General features: G+C 41.8%; 1 protein-coding gene across 1 annotated transcript in view; it reads left to right on the plus strand.

Moving 5' to 3' along the window:
* Positions 1-16,094, plus strand: part of MLIP (muscular LMNA interacting protein) — a 169,796-nt gene that overhangs the window by 110,506 nt on the left and 43,196 nt on the right. Inside the window, exon 12 of the mRNA XM_073335117.2 lies at positions 10,994-11,119. Within this exon, the coding sequence (XP_073191218.2) occupies positions 10,994-11,119 (126 nt within the window). The remainder of the gene's footprint in view (positions 1-10,993; positions 11,120-16,094) is intronic.

A 16,094-nucleotide genomic window follows, 5' to 3' on the forward strand; every position in this document is an offset into this window, starting at 1 on the left:
ATCGCGTGACCAGAGAGATTGAAGTGTTCTCCAACTGGTTTATGAATGTTATAATTCTTGACATCTGATTTGTGTCCATTTATTCTTTTACATAGAGACTGTCCAGTTTGACCAATGTACATGGCAGAGGGGCATTGCTGGCACATAATGGCATATATCACATTGGTGGATGTGCAGGTGAACGAGCCTCTGATAGTGTGGCTGATGTTATTAGGCCCTGTGATGGTGTCCCCTGAATAGATATGGGCACAGTTGGCAACGGGCTTTGTTGCAAGGATAGGTTCCTGGGTTAGTGGTTCTGTTGTGTGGTATGTGGTTGCTGGTGAGTATTTGGTTCAGGTTGGGGGGCTGTCTGTAGGCAAGGACTGGCCTGGTCTCCCAAGATTTGTGAGAGTGTTGGGTCATCCTTCACGATAGGTTGTAGATCCTTAATAATGTGTTGGAGGGGTTTTAGTTGGGGGCTGAAGGTGACGGCTAGTGGCGTTCTGTTATTTTCTTTGTTAGGCTTGTCCTGTAGTAGGTGACTTCTGGGAACTCTTCTGGCTCTATCAATCTGTTTCTTCACTTCCGCAGGTGGGTATTGTAGTTGTATGAATGCTTGATAGAGATCTTGTAGGTGTTTGTCTCTGTCTGAGGGGATGGAGCAAATGCGGTTGTATCGCAGAGCTTGGCTGTAGACAATGGATCGTGTGGTGTGGTCAGGGTGAGGGCTGGAGGCATGTAGGTAGGAACAGCGGTCAGTAGGTTTCCGTTATAGGGTGGTGTTTATGTGACCATCGTTTATTAGCACTGTAGTGTCCAGGAAGTGGATCTCTTGTGTGGACTGGACCAGGCTGAGGTTGATGGTGGGATGGAAATTGTTGAAATCATGGTGGAATTCCTCAAGGGCTTCTTTTTCATGGGTCCAGATGATGAAGATGTCATCAATATAGCGCAAGTAGAGTAGGGGCGTTAGGGGACGAGAGTTGAGGAAGCGTTGTTTTAAGTCAGCCATAAAAATGTTGGCATACTGTGGGGCCATGCGGGTACCCATAGTAGCGCCGCTGATTTGAAGGTATACATTGTCCCCAAATGTAAAACAGTTATGGGTAAGGAAAAAGTCACAAAGTTCAGCCACCAGGTTAGCCGTGACATTATTGGGGATAGTGTTCTTGACGGCTTGTAGTCCATCTTTGTGTGGAATGTTGGTGTAGAGGGCTTCTACATCCATAGTGGCCACGATGGTGTTATCAGGAAGATCACCGATGGATTGTAGTTTCCTCAGGAAGTCAGTGGTGTCTCAAAGGTATCTGGGAGTGCTGGTAGCGTAGGGCCTGAGGAGGGAGTCTACATAGCCAGACAATCCTGCTGTCAGGGTGCCAATGCCTGAGATGATGGGGTGTCCAGGATTTCCAGGTTTATGGATCTTGGGTAGTAGATAGAATATCCCAGGTCGGGGTTCCAGGGGTGTGTCTGTGCAGATTTGATCTTGTGCTTTTTCAGGGAGTTTCTTGAGCAAATGCTGTAGTTTCTTTTGGTAACTCTCAGTGGGATCAGAGGGTAATGGCTTGTAGAAAGTGGTGTGGGAGAGCTGCCGAGCAGCCTCTTGTTCATATTCCGACCCTATTCATGATGACAACAGCACCTCCTTTGTCAGCCTTTCTGATTATGATGTCAGAGTTGTTTCTGAGGCTGTGGATGGCATTGTGTTCCGCACGGCTGAGGTTATGGGGAAGTGATGCTGCTAGTATTATTGATATCCCCTCCAAACTAACTTGCTTTGAAAGAGTTTTGTGCTATGCTGTGCCAGAATTTTTTGCAGGCGGGATAGAGCATCTATGTAGGCACTGAGGAATGGGTCTCCCCAGGTCCTCATGCAGATGCCAGCCAGCATGACATCTGGAGTGTGTCCACAGAGCTACAGGAAGGCTCTGACAATCAAAGGAAACTAGACTTATTTCTTAGCATAGGTAGCAGGTAGAGGAGGCAGCTGAGCCATCTGAAGACCTCATGATGGGGAGCTTTTTTCTGGAGAGGCCAGCAGACAGAGGCAACCAGAGTGGTTTGAGCTCCCATCTCCCAGTGCAGGAAGCAGGGAGAGAAGGCAGTTGGATGAGGTAGGGTCATGGAGAGGAAAGCACCATTGAAGGGGGCATGGATGGATAAAAGAGCGGGGTAAGAGTATGAGTGGATGAGAGATAGGTGTGATAAGGAGATGGAAGGGCAAAATCTAGGAAGAGAAGAGGAGGAAAGGGAGTAGAGATGATACAAGAGAGGAGGAGTAATTAGCATGAGGAATGAGGAAATAGGAAAGACAAAATAATGGAACAAAATATCCAGAAAAAGAGGAGTTGAGGAGAAATAGAGATAGACACAGACAGAGTGCATACAGACAAGAGAAAAGATTAGGTAGGAATCAGAGTCTCGGGGGGAGAGAGGTTTTAAAAAGGACCTAGACTTAATCAAAGGTTTAGGGATTTAGTAGGGCAGTAGGAAGTCAAAATAATTTGAAAATCTACCCAACCTTTGGGCAAGTAAGGAGGGTGGCACCCAACCCCCAGACCTTACTTCATTGGCTTTTTATCTTTCTGCAGCCCCTTACCCCCAGACAGCATTTTTATTAGCCACCAGTGCCTGGAACAGACTAATTTCTCCCCTTACCTATGCTCAGAAAGACTGCCTGAACCTTCAGGTGTATGTATAACTTTATAGTGCCCTATTTACTGTACTGTGGGATAATATTATCTAGTGAGGTTATTTAAACAATGTAACATCTGTAATATGAGGATAATGCCGCTGCCCTCCATTGTAAAGTGCTTTGAGATTTATGGGTGAAAAGGAATATATCAGAGCTAGGTATTATTATTTATTAATAACAATAGAAAAAGCAAGAGGTGAATATGTGCCTGCATCCACTCCTTTTAGAGTATATCAGTCACGTATAATACCTGTCCATTACTGTAACCTTTAAAATTTTGGGGGTGATGGTATTGTGACTCAGCCCTTCATGGCAAAGGAAAATCTCAGCTTGCTTATGGGCACGCTACCTATTGTCAGTTGTGCTGTCTGCTAGCAAAGGAAGAGCTCAGGGTTCTGTTTTTGAACCGATGATTTTGTTAGAACTTGGTAGGTAGCTAATGATGTATTTCAAATCCTGATTGCTAGTCGATGTGTGTCAGACTGTTGCAGCGTATGACTCATCTCACTGTGGGCACTTGACGTCAGTGTTCTTTAGAAAATACAGCCCTGAAAGCATTTTCTACAATGTGCTTTCTACAGTGCTTCATCTGTAAAGACAGCTTATTCTTGACAATTTCAGGTAGCACAATAGACTTTTAGTTACATAGTTGTGTAAGACCATTAGGAGGCCAAGGGTACTTCTGTCTGTACAGTAATTTGATAATAACTATGCCATTCCAATCCTGTATTTTAATTTATTTTTTATATTTAACTTTTTGTTGGAAAGTAGAGAAAAACATTCCTTGGCAAATCTTCCACAGCCATTTTGAGTGGGGAGAAAACCATGGAGTGCTAAATTTCCTCTTGACCCTCCAGAAAGAATGAGCATTTACTTCCAAGCATAAACTAACTAATGAGCTAAATGGGCATTGGATCAGGCACTAACTTGTTAAATTCCATAATCAGAACATCTTATTTTAAATGAAATTTGACTATTGATCACTCTTCCAGTAAAACTAATGTCACCTGAAATTATTTTTATTTATCGTCCATCTTAACTGAAACAAGAGATGGATCTGAAAGCGGTACAAAGCTAGGAGGGAGGTAGACATGTGTAGTATTAGTTCAAGACCATCCATAACTTAAACTTACATCCCCCAAATCAATAATCGCAAAAACCACATTTAATTTCAAAATTCTTCTCTATTTTAAACACTTCAGTCATATTACTTTTTGATGGAAGATGATTTGGATTAAATCAGTTCAGTTTTGTCAAGCTCTGCTCATATGTGAAATCTCTGGATTTTATTCATCAGCTTTGTGGCCCTACCTTCTACTTTCTCTAACTTAGTTGTATCTTCTTTTTTTCAAATAAGTAGTCTAACCAATTATTTATAATGTTCTTTATAAAGTGATACTTTAGAAAGTACTACTTCACACAGTGCCCAGTCAACTTGGGGAATTAGTTGCCAGTACTTTCCTCAGGAACTGAAATTAGAGAGGGTGTTTGAATTTACGGGGGAGAAGGGAGAATAAACCTGTGACTAAATTGGCAACACTGTGGTAACTAGTTGACTACTGGGGGGGGGGGAGGGGGGGAAGAGGAAGGGTATGGGAGGTATAGGAGAGTTCATGGTTCATCTTACCTATGCTCAAAACCAAACCAAAACATCAATTCTTTATTTAGCTCTGCTCCCATGGGCTGTAACTGTGACAGAGGTGGTATTTTGGAAGCATGGAATATTTAAAGACTATTATATTGAGATGTGACAGATGCTGTGGACACATGAATTATTTAAAGACTATATTGTATCAACCTTCTAAATCTTATGTATGGGTTTCCCACAGGAACTAGTGTCACTGGGACAGGGGTAATTAATGCAAATTCCTAATGCTGAAACAATGCAAGTAACCAGCCTTTTGAAGTGCAGGCTGTCTGGGAAAAAAACATAAATTGGTTTGATGATATTCAAGGGGCCTGACAGACAAAGAACATGAAACTGTGTAAAGTGATTGTCCTGAACTGAAAGAGAACTCTCTCACACCCAATCCAAGGACTGACCTGAGACAGTGACCATATGAGACAAGCTCTACAGACATGGCCCAAAGTATTTTAGTCCTACCAGAGTCTTCATGTGGCAAATGGGTGACCACCTGGTAAACTAGACCTACATATAAGCTATTTACTGTTTTTAATTATGTGTTTTCTCTGTAATGTTTTTGTTCTGAATAAATAGAACTTTGCTTTTAGAGAGCAGGCTGGTCACTGGTCAACACTGTCATTGCCCTGAGAGAACAGAACTGCAGGTGCTGAACTAAAGTCAGATCTGAAGAGATAATCACCATGAATTACAGGAGTCTACAGTCCAAAGTCCCTGGTCTAGAGGGAGGGGATCATAGGTTCCTACCCCCAGAAAGGTGATGGTTAGAGGCCAGAGATCTAAGTGGGATGCCCTCATGGAGGCCACTAAGGGGTCAAAGGTGCAGTTACCTAGGGAACTGATATTACCCATGGAAGCAACTCAGTAGCAGCTTTGCAGTTATTTATGCAGAATGTGCCAAATGGTCCTTACTCTCTACCATGTGGCCATGTTAGAGAGGCCTACTACCTGGTTATTTAAGAGTTTGTCTCAGCACAGAGCCTCACAGAACTCCAGTGCTCATAGTTTCCATAAAAAATACATACCTTTACCTCCCCTTTTGTTTTCTGCCTACAGATCAGTTCTTTGTCTGTCTTAACAAATTATTCCGTAGCCCATGCTTAGAGTTTATACAATAACCTGTCATGTCAAACTCGGTAACAAGAATTTTGAAAATCTAGATCATATTAAATTTACAACGGGCCACTATCTAGACCAGTAGTTTTTTAAATTTAAAAGTAAATAGATTTGTCTGACATGATATATATTTTGCAAATCCATTATAACTCACAACTATTAAATTGTACTTGTCCAAATGTGACTGTAAGGCTATATTATCAAAATCTTTTACTAATACAGATGCTAGATTTATAGGTTCAACATTTTCAACTTTATTTCTGCAACACCTCTTTTTAAATAATGGAACCAATTTCATTATTTTTCAGTCACCGGGTACTTTTCTATACCACATATAATAATGATTCAATTACTTGACCTCAATCTTATATAAACCATTGTTGCCCTTGACTATGTCTACCCTTATCTTATCCAAATACTTATTTTTCCCATGGCTTTGGTAATAGACAGATGTATGGACTTGTGGTTAAGGGACTTGCCTGGGACTCAAGCAATGGCTTAATTGATATCTGAGCCACATACACCTTGGGAAAGCATTCAGACTCTCTGTGACTCAGTTCCCTATCTGACAAATGGATCTCTGGTCTCCCACCCTTTCACTTGTCTATTTAGACTGTAAAATATTCAGGACAGAATGATCCTTAAATTTCTGGTCAAAATGGGGGAGAGAGATGACAAGAAAAACACCAATATTCACATAAAATTACACCAGAAATATTTTAAATTTTTTGTATTATAATATAGGCACACAAAGATATGAATAAAATAAACCAAACACATCTTAAGTGAACATTCAACCTAGACCACTCAAGCATCATCATCACCAAGTTAACTCAAAATATTATCACCCCAAGTCAAATGTAACGTGTCCAGATTACAAGTCAATTTATGAAAGGTGTAATCAGCTATCCTGTTCTGGAGAGATTTCAAAATGGCTAGTTTTGCCTGACTCAGCAAAACGTTAGCCAGTCAGGAAACTGGCTGAATGTGAGCCCTGTATCTTGGAGGTTGGAGAAAACCAATCCCAAACTGCTGAAAAGCTGCTGCAAAAATAACCAAAGAGAGGAATCAAATGAGAGCAATGTAGGAAAAAATGAAACCCCATGTTTGAAGCCAAACAGAAGGGGCCTTCTGCAGATACAGTAGGAGTAATATGGTGTACAAAATGATTGGTTGCTACAATGCTATGCTGGACCCTCCACTGTAAGTTGCTGGAGTGCTTAGGAAGAGGAGGTTTGAATAACGTCCTCCAAGCCAGGGACATAGTCACCCATGGACAGGGACATCCTCCAGACTATTATCAGAGAGATCAGAGAGGGTGGCATAATGCCTCACCTTGACACACATGCCATAGAGCAGCTGCTTGGTTATGGTTGCAAAAGGAAGATTCACCAAACCCTTGCAGGACAATGCTACGCCTGGTTGCACAAGGATCCATAGGAGGGGAGACAGCTAGTGAGGGGAGCATTCCCCCGCAGAAGAATAATCCCTGCAAAAACTCTCTGGAAATACCGAGCAGCCCACTGAGTGAGTGCCACCTGGAATTCAGAAAGGGCCTTATTCAAAAGACATACAGACTGGATTCTAGTCTGAACGGCAAGAGCTGTCCTGACTTCCAGCTTGACCAACTAGGAACAAGCATGTGGAACCCAGCCTGTTTAATGGTAGAAAACAGGCTCCTGGAGGAGAGAGCTTCAGTGGGAAAAAGTGGGTTAAAACACAGCAACTGTTCCAAAAGCCATAAACTGAAAAACAGCTGGTCCAGCTGTGCACTTTGCAGAAGTTGCCAGGCTTAAAAAATATAATGAATTAAAAACAAATTATCCAAATTACAGTTTTTAGGAATACAATCTGTTTGATCAACATATATGAAATTGTCCAGACAGTCCTACAGTCGGTTGACTAAGGCCCTGGATAAAATCTTGTAATCAGAACAGAGAACAGAAATAGGTCTCCAGTTCCATAAGTCACAGAGGTCCCCTTTTCTGTGCAGCAGGTTGATTGCTGCCCTGTGGCAACTGAGGGGCAGTGCTATCTCCTGGGCACACTCCAGCACCACTAGAAAAAAGTCAGGACTGATAAAATGTCAGAAATGCTTGTAAAATTAAAATGGCAGCCTACTGATGCCTGAGACTGCTGGATTGCACCAGAGAGCTCTTGTAGCGACAGCCAGGTGTCCAGACACTGCTTTTCCTCACCAGTCAGATGGGGTAACCCCTGGTGCAGCTCTTCCATTGCCAGGACATCACAGGCTTCAGGCAAGTACAGAGTACTGTAAAAAGAAAAAGCTGCTTTCTGGATCTCAGTAGGGTCAGCTGTCAGATGACCATTTGGCAGCCAGATGCAAAAATCCTGCCCCTGCTCTGTAGACTTTTTCTCTAACCTGAAAAAGAGCCTTGGAGGGAGCATCATTTTCATGGAGCTGAGTAAAACGGATCTTAACCCTAGGGTTCCTTGTGGCTTCCAAGCTCCTCAGGAGTTGGTACTTCTACTGGGTTTCCCACATCAAGATTGCCCAGAGGGTGCAAGATGTCTCATTTATTATACAAGAACCACATGGCAGGCTGGGTATACTGCTGGTAGAACATTTGGATCTGGACCTTCCCAACATTTCACTACTGTCTCAAGGACTCAGACAGGGGCTTGTGCTGCTGCCAATGCTTCCAAAACACAGCAAATAACTAATGGTGAAATTCAGGTCCTGTAACAATTTGGTATTAAAACGCCAGCGGGAAGCACAGGGAAGATGAGGGAGAGAAATATTGAGAGGCATCATGATGACCTGACAAATGAGTGGGAGACATGGAAGACTGAACAAACATATTCATGCTGGCTTTCATGGTATAAAAGTGATCCCGTCTAGCCCCTAGCAGCACCATGGAGACTAGGAGAGAGCCAAGCAGCAGAGAGCAACAATGGAAAGTGGAAGTATTTTGAGCAAAACAAGCCACGGGGAGGCCTATATATCTTGAACAATCCCTGCATGCTTCCTCACTTTTCTCAACAACTTCTTAAGATGGGAGTGTATCCTACCATCAACAACGATATCTCTCAAGCCAAGGGCAGCTGAATGAACAAAGTGTGGTAAATCAGGGAAACAGGCCTCAACCTCAACTCCCTGTTTCCCTTTGGTGCTATCTAAAATATCACTAATCTCTTCCACACAATGCCCACCTTTCATATCTAGCTGACTCACTGGAACATCAGGAACCAATGAGGAGTCACAGAGATCATCATCATCCTTTCATCTCCCTCAGACTCCACCAGCTCAGAAGAACATTGAGCTGCCATTGCAACACACTCATCATTCATGAAGGAGAGAGATTCAGTGGGGGCAGCTGGTATATCTATTTTCCCAAGAGGGCTAGGCCGCACCACCCCAGGCTGGGACCCAGTATCATCATTGCAGCATACAGGATTGGGGGCTTAAGGACTCACCAAACCAGGGGAAAACAGTAGCCCACTGGGAGCTCCAGGCATGGAGCTACCACCAAACACAATGTTATCCTCCTCCTCAGGGCACACTGCTTCATCCTCAGCCACTGGCAGCAGTTTTAGCCCTTTTAAACACAGTCTCGCATAAATCCATCTGGTCAGTCTGTTCTTCACCCCCATCTCTAGAACCCTGTACTTGCTCTGCAGGAAGGTGCTCCTCAACCTCCAGGACTTGCTTCTGTAGAAGTACAGGTTATGGGGTCACAACAGAGGATTCCTCTGGGGAAGCGGGGGTCTGCTTTCTGGACAACAGCAGACCACATATGGCAAGGGAAGGGGGAAGATAGAATCTGGCAGTGCAGATGCAGGTGGTTTCCTGCTGGTCCCTTGATGTCCCAGCCCGCTCCCCAATATCCTGGGGTCCCACATTCTTACCAGGGACCCCCAAGCCAGCAGTGTGTGGGCAGGAACCCCTCAAATGACCAGGGTCACCACACAGGAAACATTTCATGTTTTCAGAGGTAGCAAACACTGTATAATCCACCCCTTCCACGTGGTGCTTTAAAACCAGGTTCAGGGGATGTTCAGGATAATTTAATGTAATAAATTCTTCACATCTGGGTTATTCCAGGCTAGCGGAATCATCCCACCAGCAGAAACTACCCTTCCCATAATGGGGGAGATCAGACACTCGTGTCTTATTGTGAAGGACATTGGAAACAACTACTTTATTAGCAGGAGCAAACAAGGGAAATGCTTGAACAAAAGACTCTCCAAACTGCTCCTCAATCAGGAAAATCACTATGGATTTGCTCATTCAAGAGGCAGATTTTATATGAGCACAGCCAATAACCTTACCTATACTCAGCAACGTGCCCTCCACAGTGCAGGAGGCAGCAGGCACACACCAAACCCCATTCTTGTGGGACAAACCACTAAACCCATCTGAAGTGGACTCCATGGAGAAAATCTCCTCACCCCCAAGGGAAAAAGGGAGGGAACCAACAACACCCTAAAGGAAAGAAACAGCAAGTAACAAAACAAAAAACAAACATAGACTAACAGAAACCCAGCTAGTGCACACAGCATCTGCCAAACAGCCTCACTTGAGGCAGGGGAAGGAGAAAGAAGAGACAGATAGACTCCACAGTAGCCCACTGGTTAGGTAACTCCTCTGGAACATTGACAACCCAGGTTTAAAACTTTGCTCTGAATCAGGCAGAGCAGGGACTTAAACCTGGGTCTCCTACATCCAGGGTGAATGCTCTGCATGGAGAGAGTAAATCTTTTTCTCCCAACCACTGATGTAGAACAAATTTTGAAATTTTTCAAAAACTGGAATTATTGTTTTTCAGCCAGCTGTACTTTGTAGAGTAGACAATTACTTTTTTCCATTCATTTCTTCCTTTATTTCTCTCCAGTGACTGAAGGATGAATACATTGAGATGTTAGTACTGAAAAGACTAATTACATTTGTGCAAAAATGATTGTTTACTGCTGCTGTTCATAATGTGTTTCAAGTTCTTGGCTAGTATTCTGGGAAAGCTCCATACGATATTTGGCCAGAGTTTAAGTCTGTCATTTCTAAAAAGTGCTTTTTTACCATGCGTTGGTGAAAGTTATTAGTTAATATACTTGCATCATCTGTTGCCCTTCTTTACTATGTGGGGTTTTTTTCATTTTACGGTGTCTGTTTGAAAAGGCCACACTGGAATTTGCTGTCTGTAAACAGATGTGATTATACATAATCCATGACTTGATGAAGTTATTAGGATGCAGTTGAGCAGCTAGCAAGAGGTGGCAGAAACAATAGCTTGATAGGCAAGCTAGTTTCTGTCCTTTGGGTTGACAACAAATAGATCTTAATTAAGAGCTTCCTGTGACTGCAAAATCACAACTGGTGTCACCTTTCTCCATATTCTGAAACAAAAACAGGCCAGTCAAAGAGGAATTGAATGATTTTGGTCCTTGTATATTTTTTAAATGTCATATTTTGAAATATGGTAACTTCAATAAAACTGGAATTAGAATGTCCAGAAATAAATAAAATTTTCTGTAATCTGGTACTACTTCAGGTTTTTAAATTTCTATTCTTTTCCCCCCTGTGCTTGCTATGGATCTAGACAAAGCCTGGTGTTATTCGTCCAGGGCCAGTGAAAACAAAAATCTTATTAAAAACAGAGGAGCCCTATCAACCAAACCCTTTCAAAAAATACCTTGAAGAAACCAGAGATCCAGATATTGAGAAGGTGAGTGCTTTATTTAAACATCACCTCTGCCCCGCCCCCATTCCAAATTTGTAGTGGTTGTCAGTTTCCTCAGAAGCTGATGAAGTTGAATCTTGGAGTCTTGTTTATTTATGTGTATACATATTAAATAGCAGCAATATATATACACTACTCTCCCATTTTATATTTAAACACTTTACTATTAAAACTGTATCAGCCCAGATGATGTTCCATTTTGTATTATCCAGTGGCTTAACTCCTTCTCTGTAGCTTTTAAAAGAGGGGGAAATAGCCTGTATATGAATATACAGCCTGTATATTAATGAATTTTGATCCTGGTCATTCTGTAACATCTGTATGTAATTTTTTAAGACATGGACTCATTAGGACTAAAAGGCTTTGTAACCTTATACAGAACCATCTACCGGCAAGTTATTGTGTCCTGATACAAAGCTTAACCAGAATTGCATGATTAAATAACCAGCCCCTATTTTTGATAATTTGTTATCCATGTCAATTTAAAATCAAATTTTGCTTCCAGTATCAAACATACCACTTTGTGTAATGTCTTTAAGAACATCCTGTAGGGTCATTAAGAGCACCTTGTAGTGATAATACAGTATTTTTCATTTCTGAGCGATTTACTGACTTGGTCAGCCACTATCTCAAAGCAACTATATGTATGCAAATCTATCAATCTATATAGGTAAATATGTGTTTGTGTGTATTACTTTGAATTAAAACCTTTACCACAATATGTAATTAAATTCCTGGAGAAGCTTCCAATTAATTTACACAGTATGTTGTGAATCATCCATCTGCTAGGTAGTAGAGGATCACAATGCTGAGTAGTTCTCTTGCCAGACGAAATGTGAACAAGGCACCTTTATAATTAAATTCTCACTAGCTCTGGGGCCTTCTAATCACATTTTAATCACTTTAGCAACAAAAAAGTAATAATTTAAAAAGCTTTGTTGTTAAAAACACTTAAAAAGAAAGACTTTTATTTTAACTGTCTCCCTCCCCACAGGGGCCAAATTCTACTCTCATTTGCACTACGTCGGCTTCATTGACTTTCCCAATAGAGTTGAACTGCTGTAAATCAGAGCTAAGTCTGGCCTATTGTCTGTAATATACCAATGGGCTCCAACATCCTCTGCATGTGTTATCATAAATGCTTCTTTATAAAATATAGAGTTTGGCTCTAGAGATGGATGACCATGTGTCAAGGTTTCTTCCCCACTCTGAACTCTAGGGTACAGATGTGGGGACCTGCATGAAAACCCCCCTAAGCTTATTTTTCCCAGCTTAGGTTAAAACTTCCCCAAGGTACAAACTATTTTACCTTCTTCCCTTGCACTTTATTGCTGCCACCACCAAGCGTCTAACAATTATATAACAGGGAAAGAGCCCGCTTGGAAATGTCCTTCCCCCAAAATCCTCCCAAGCCCTACACCCCCTTTCTTGGTGAAGGCTTGATAAAAATCCTCACCAATTTGCATAGGTGAACACAGACCCAAACCCTTGGATTGTAAGAACAATGAAAAAGCAATCAGGTTCTTAAAAGAAGAATTTTAATTGAAGAAAAAGTAGAAGAATCACCTCTGTAAAATCAGGATGGTAAATACCTTACAGGGTAATCAGATTCAAAACAGAGAACCCCTCTAGGCAAAACCTTAAGTTACGAAAAGACACAAAACCAGGAATATACATTCCGTTCAGCACAACTTATTTTATCAGCCATTTAAACAAAACAGAATCTAACACATATCTAACTAGATTGCTTATTAATCCTTTACAGGAGTTCTGACCTGCATTCCTGCTCTGCTCCCTGCAAAAGCAACACACAGACTGAGAGAACCTTTGTTTCTCCCCCACTCCAGCTTTGAAAGTATCTTGTCTCCTCACTGGTCATTTTGCTCAGGTGCCAGCGAGGTTATCCTAGCTTCTTAACCCTTTACAGGTGAAAGGGTTTTTCCTCTGGCCAGGAGAGATTTAAAGGTGTTTACCCTTTCCTTTATATTTATGACACCATGGCAAATAACAACACTTGGAACTTGAATCAACGTTGTGATGCTGTTGCAAAAAAAGCAAATGAAGTTTTGCCTTGCTTTAACAGCAGCATAGCATGCAAATCACAGAAATGATAGTACTGCTTTACTCAGCACTGGTTAGGTCTTAGCGGGAATATTGTGTCCTATTTTGGTTACTGCTATATAGAAAGGATGTAGAGAAACTGAAAAGGATCCAGAAGCAAGCAACAAAGAGGATCAAAGGGATGAAATGCAAGCCACATGAGCAAAGGCTGAAGGAATTGGGTATGTTTAGTATGGAAAAGCGGAGCTTAAGGGGGAACATGGTAGCGGTCTTCAAATGTTTGGAAGGCTGCCATAAAAAAGATGGAGAAAAATTGTTCTCTTTTGCCACAGAGGGCAGGACAAGAGGCAATGGGTTCAAGCTACAGCGTAGCCGTTTTAAATTAAATCTCAGGAAAAACTTCCTAACTGTAAGAACAGTAGGACAATAGAGCAGACTGCCTAGGGAAGTCATGGAATCTCCTTCACTGACGGTTTTCAAAGAGAGTTTGGATAGCCATCCGTCTTGGATGGCTTAGATACAACAAATCCTGCCTCTTGACAGAGGATGACTAGATGACCCTTGCAGTCCTTTCTAAGCCCATGGTTCTATGATTCTAGATCTGGGTAAGAAACTGTTTTCCTTACCCACAAACATTTTTGAGATTTCAAAAATTTTCCTGTTCCACATTGGGATGAAATTGAGTCCTTTGAAAAAAATTAATAAAAAATGAGAGAAAGTGGGAGAGGCAGATCCACCCTAGAATAGTCAGGTGGTTAGCCACTCACATGGGATGTGGGAAATGGAGCTTCAGATCTCTGTCTAACCACATACAAGGTGAGTGCCCTAACCGCAAGGCTATAGAGTCAAGTTTCTGTCAGTGGCCCACTGAATATTTAAAAAATTATACGTAGTAGAACAGGTCCACGAAGAGAGATTGAGAGAGATACGTGCCAGAATTGTCTGATGGTAAGAGCACTCACCTGGAATATAAGAGAATCAAGCAGAGTAGTGACATGAACTTGGTTCTCCCACATGAGTGCCCGAACCATCTTGCTACTCTGGGATGAGTCTCTGTCTCTCTCTCTCCCCAACCGCATCCCTCCCCCCACCCATGCTGGTTTTGACCAGAAATTTCATCTTGGACCTGAAAAGGTGTCAATTAAACTTTCATATTTCTGCAAAAAGCTTTGTTTTGATGAATTAGTGTTTTCTGACAAAAAACCCTTGTGTTATAAAATTTCCAACAAGCTCTTCTCAGCACAGTATCTTATGTAGTGACTAGCTGAATATTCCTGACTGTTTTATTACTATTTATTTAAAAGGCTGAATGCCCTTATGTATAGGAGTAAGTTTGTAGGGTCCGATTTTTCCTAGTTTCTCTGTGTGCATCAATTGATGTCAATGGCAAAACTCTCAATTTAAATTTATTACTCTGTAGCTTATCCTTTAATCTGCTTTCTTTCTCTACATTAAACCTCAGCCAATCATTTTGATCTTAATATTAGAATTATCTTATATATGTACAAAGGCTCTATTGTGCCTATAGGCTGAGGCCCATTGGATGCTGAGATGGTTAGTTGCAGAGAGGAACACATGCTTCCCTTTACTGGTTGACCTTAGGGTTGATCACAACCAACTACCACAGTTTTAAACATCACAATCTCTGCCATCCCTCGGTGCTAAGCCGTGTTTTAAACATATTAATGAACATATATTAGCAAACATGTTTGCGAACCACACTTCATTTTCCTAGGCTGGACAGGGCCATGAGATGCATTGGCTTTATCAGACTAGGAGGAGTGGGGAGGATTAGCTAACCTAACCTTGACTACATTTCCTAGTCTAAGGGTATGTCTATACTACCTGCTGGATTGGCGGGCAGCGATCGATCCATTGAGGGTCGATTTGTTGTGTCTAAACCATCCAAGACGGACGGCTATCCAACTCTCTACAATCATACCCAGATCTAGAATCATAGAACCATGAGCTTAGAAAGGACCGCAAGGGTCATCTAGTCACCCTCTGTCAAGAGGCAGGATTTGTTGTGTCTAAACCAACCAAGACGGATGGCTATCCAAACTCTCTTTGAAAACCTCCAGTGAAGGAGATTCCATGACTTCCCTAGGCAGTCTGCTCTATTGTCCTACAAGTCTAGATGCGATAAATCGACCCCGAGCACTCTTCCGTCAACTCCGGTATGCCACTGGAGCGAGAGGCATAGGTGGAGTCGATGCGGGAGCATCAGCAGTTGACTCACAGCAGTGAGGACACCATGGTGAGTAGATCTAAGTACGTTGACTTGAGCTACGTTATTCACGTAGCTGAAGTTGCGTAACTTAGATCGATCCCCCCGTGCCCCAGTGTAGACCAGGCCTTAGTCAGTGGCTCTCAATCTTTTCAGGTTGGCTACTCCTTATTCAAAGTCAAAAATTTTCATGGTCCCCTTACATTTTCTATCACAGTAAGAGTAAAAATTGTATCAATGATAACAATAAGCACATATAATTTATTTGTGTGTGTTTTGAGTTTGACAGAGAATATTTGACCTTGAATGATAAGGGTGTGTGGGCAGTCAGTTTACTTTAGATTGTACTAAAATATTCAGCATCCCATGTTTCCCTTGACTGCCTTTGTTACCCCTCAGCAAGCCACTGATTGAAAAATACCGATCTAAACAAAGCGAAGGGGACCTTGCTGAACAAGAGGTGTAATTTACCCCTCTCCTCATCTGATTAATTAATTTGATCTAGTGCAGTGGGTGTTTTGTTGATGAAGTAACAATGCAGTCTCCAAGCTCTGTAACTTGAAATAAAGACAAGTTGGACTTTATATCTCTGTTCAGCAGTCTTTCTTATATTTGAGGTTTATTATGGAGATAAACAAATTTATGTCATTTAGGGAATTATATGTAGACATA

The sequence above is a fragment of the Lepidochelys kempii genome, chromosome 3 (genome assembly GCF_965140285.1).
Source record: "Lepidochelys kempii isolate rLepKem1 chromosome 3, rLepKem1.hap1, whole genome shotgun sequence".
Classification (NCBI taxonomy): domain Eukaryota; kingdom Metazoa; phylum Chordata; order Testudines; family Cheloniidae; genus Lepidochelys; species Lepidochelys kempii.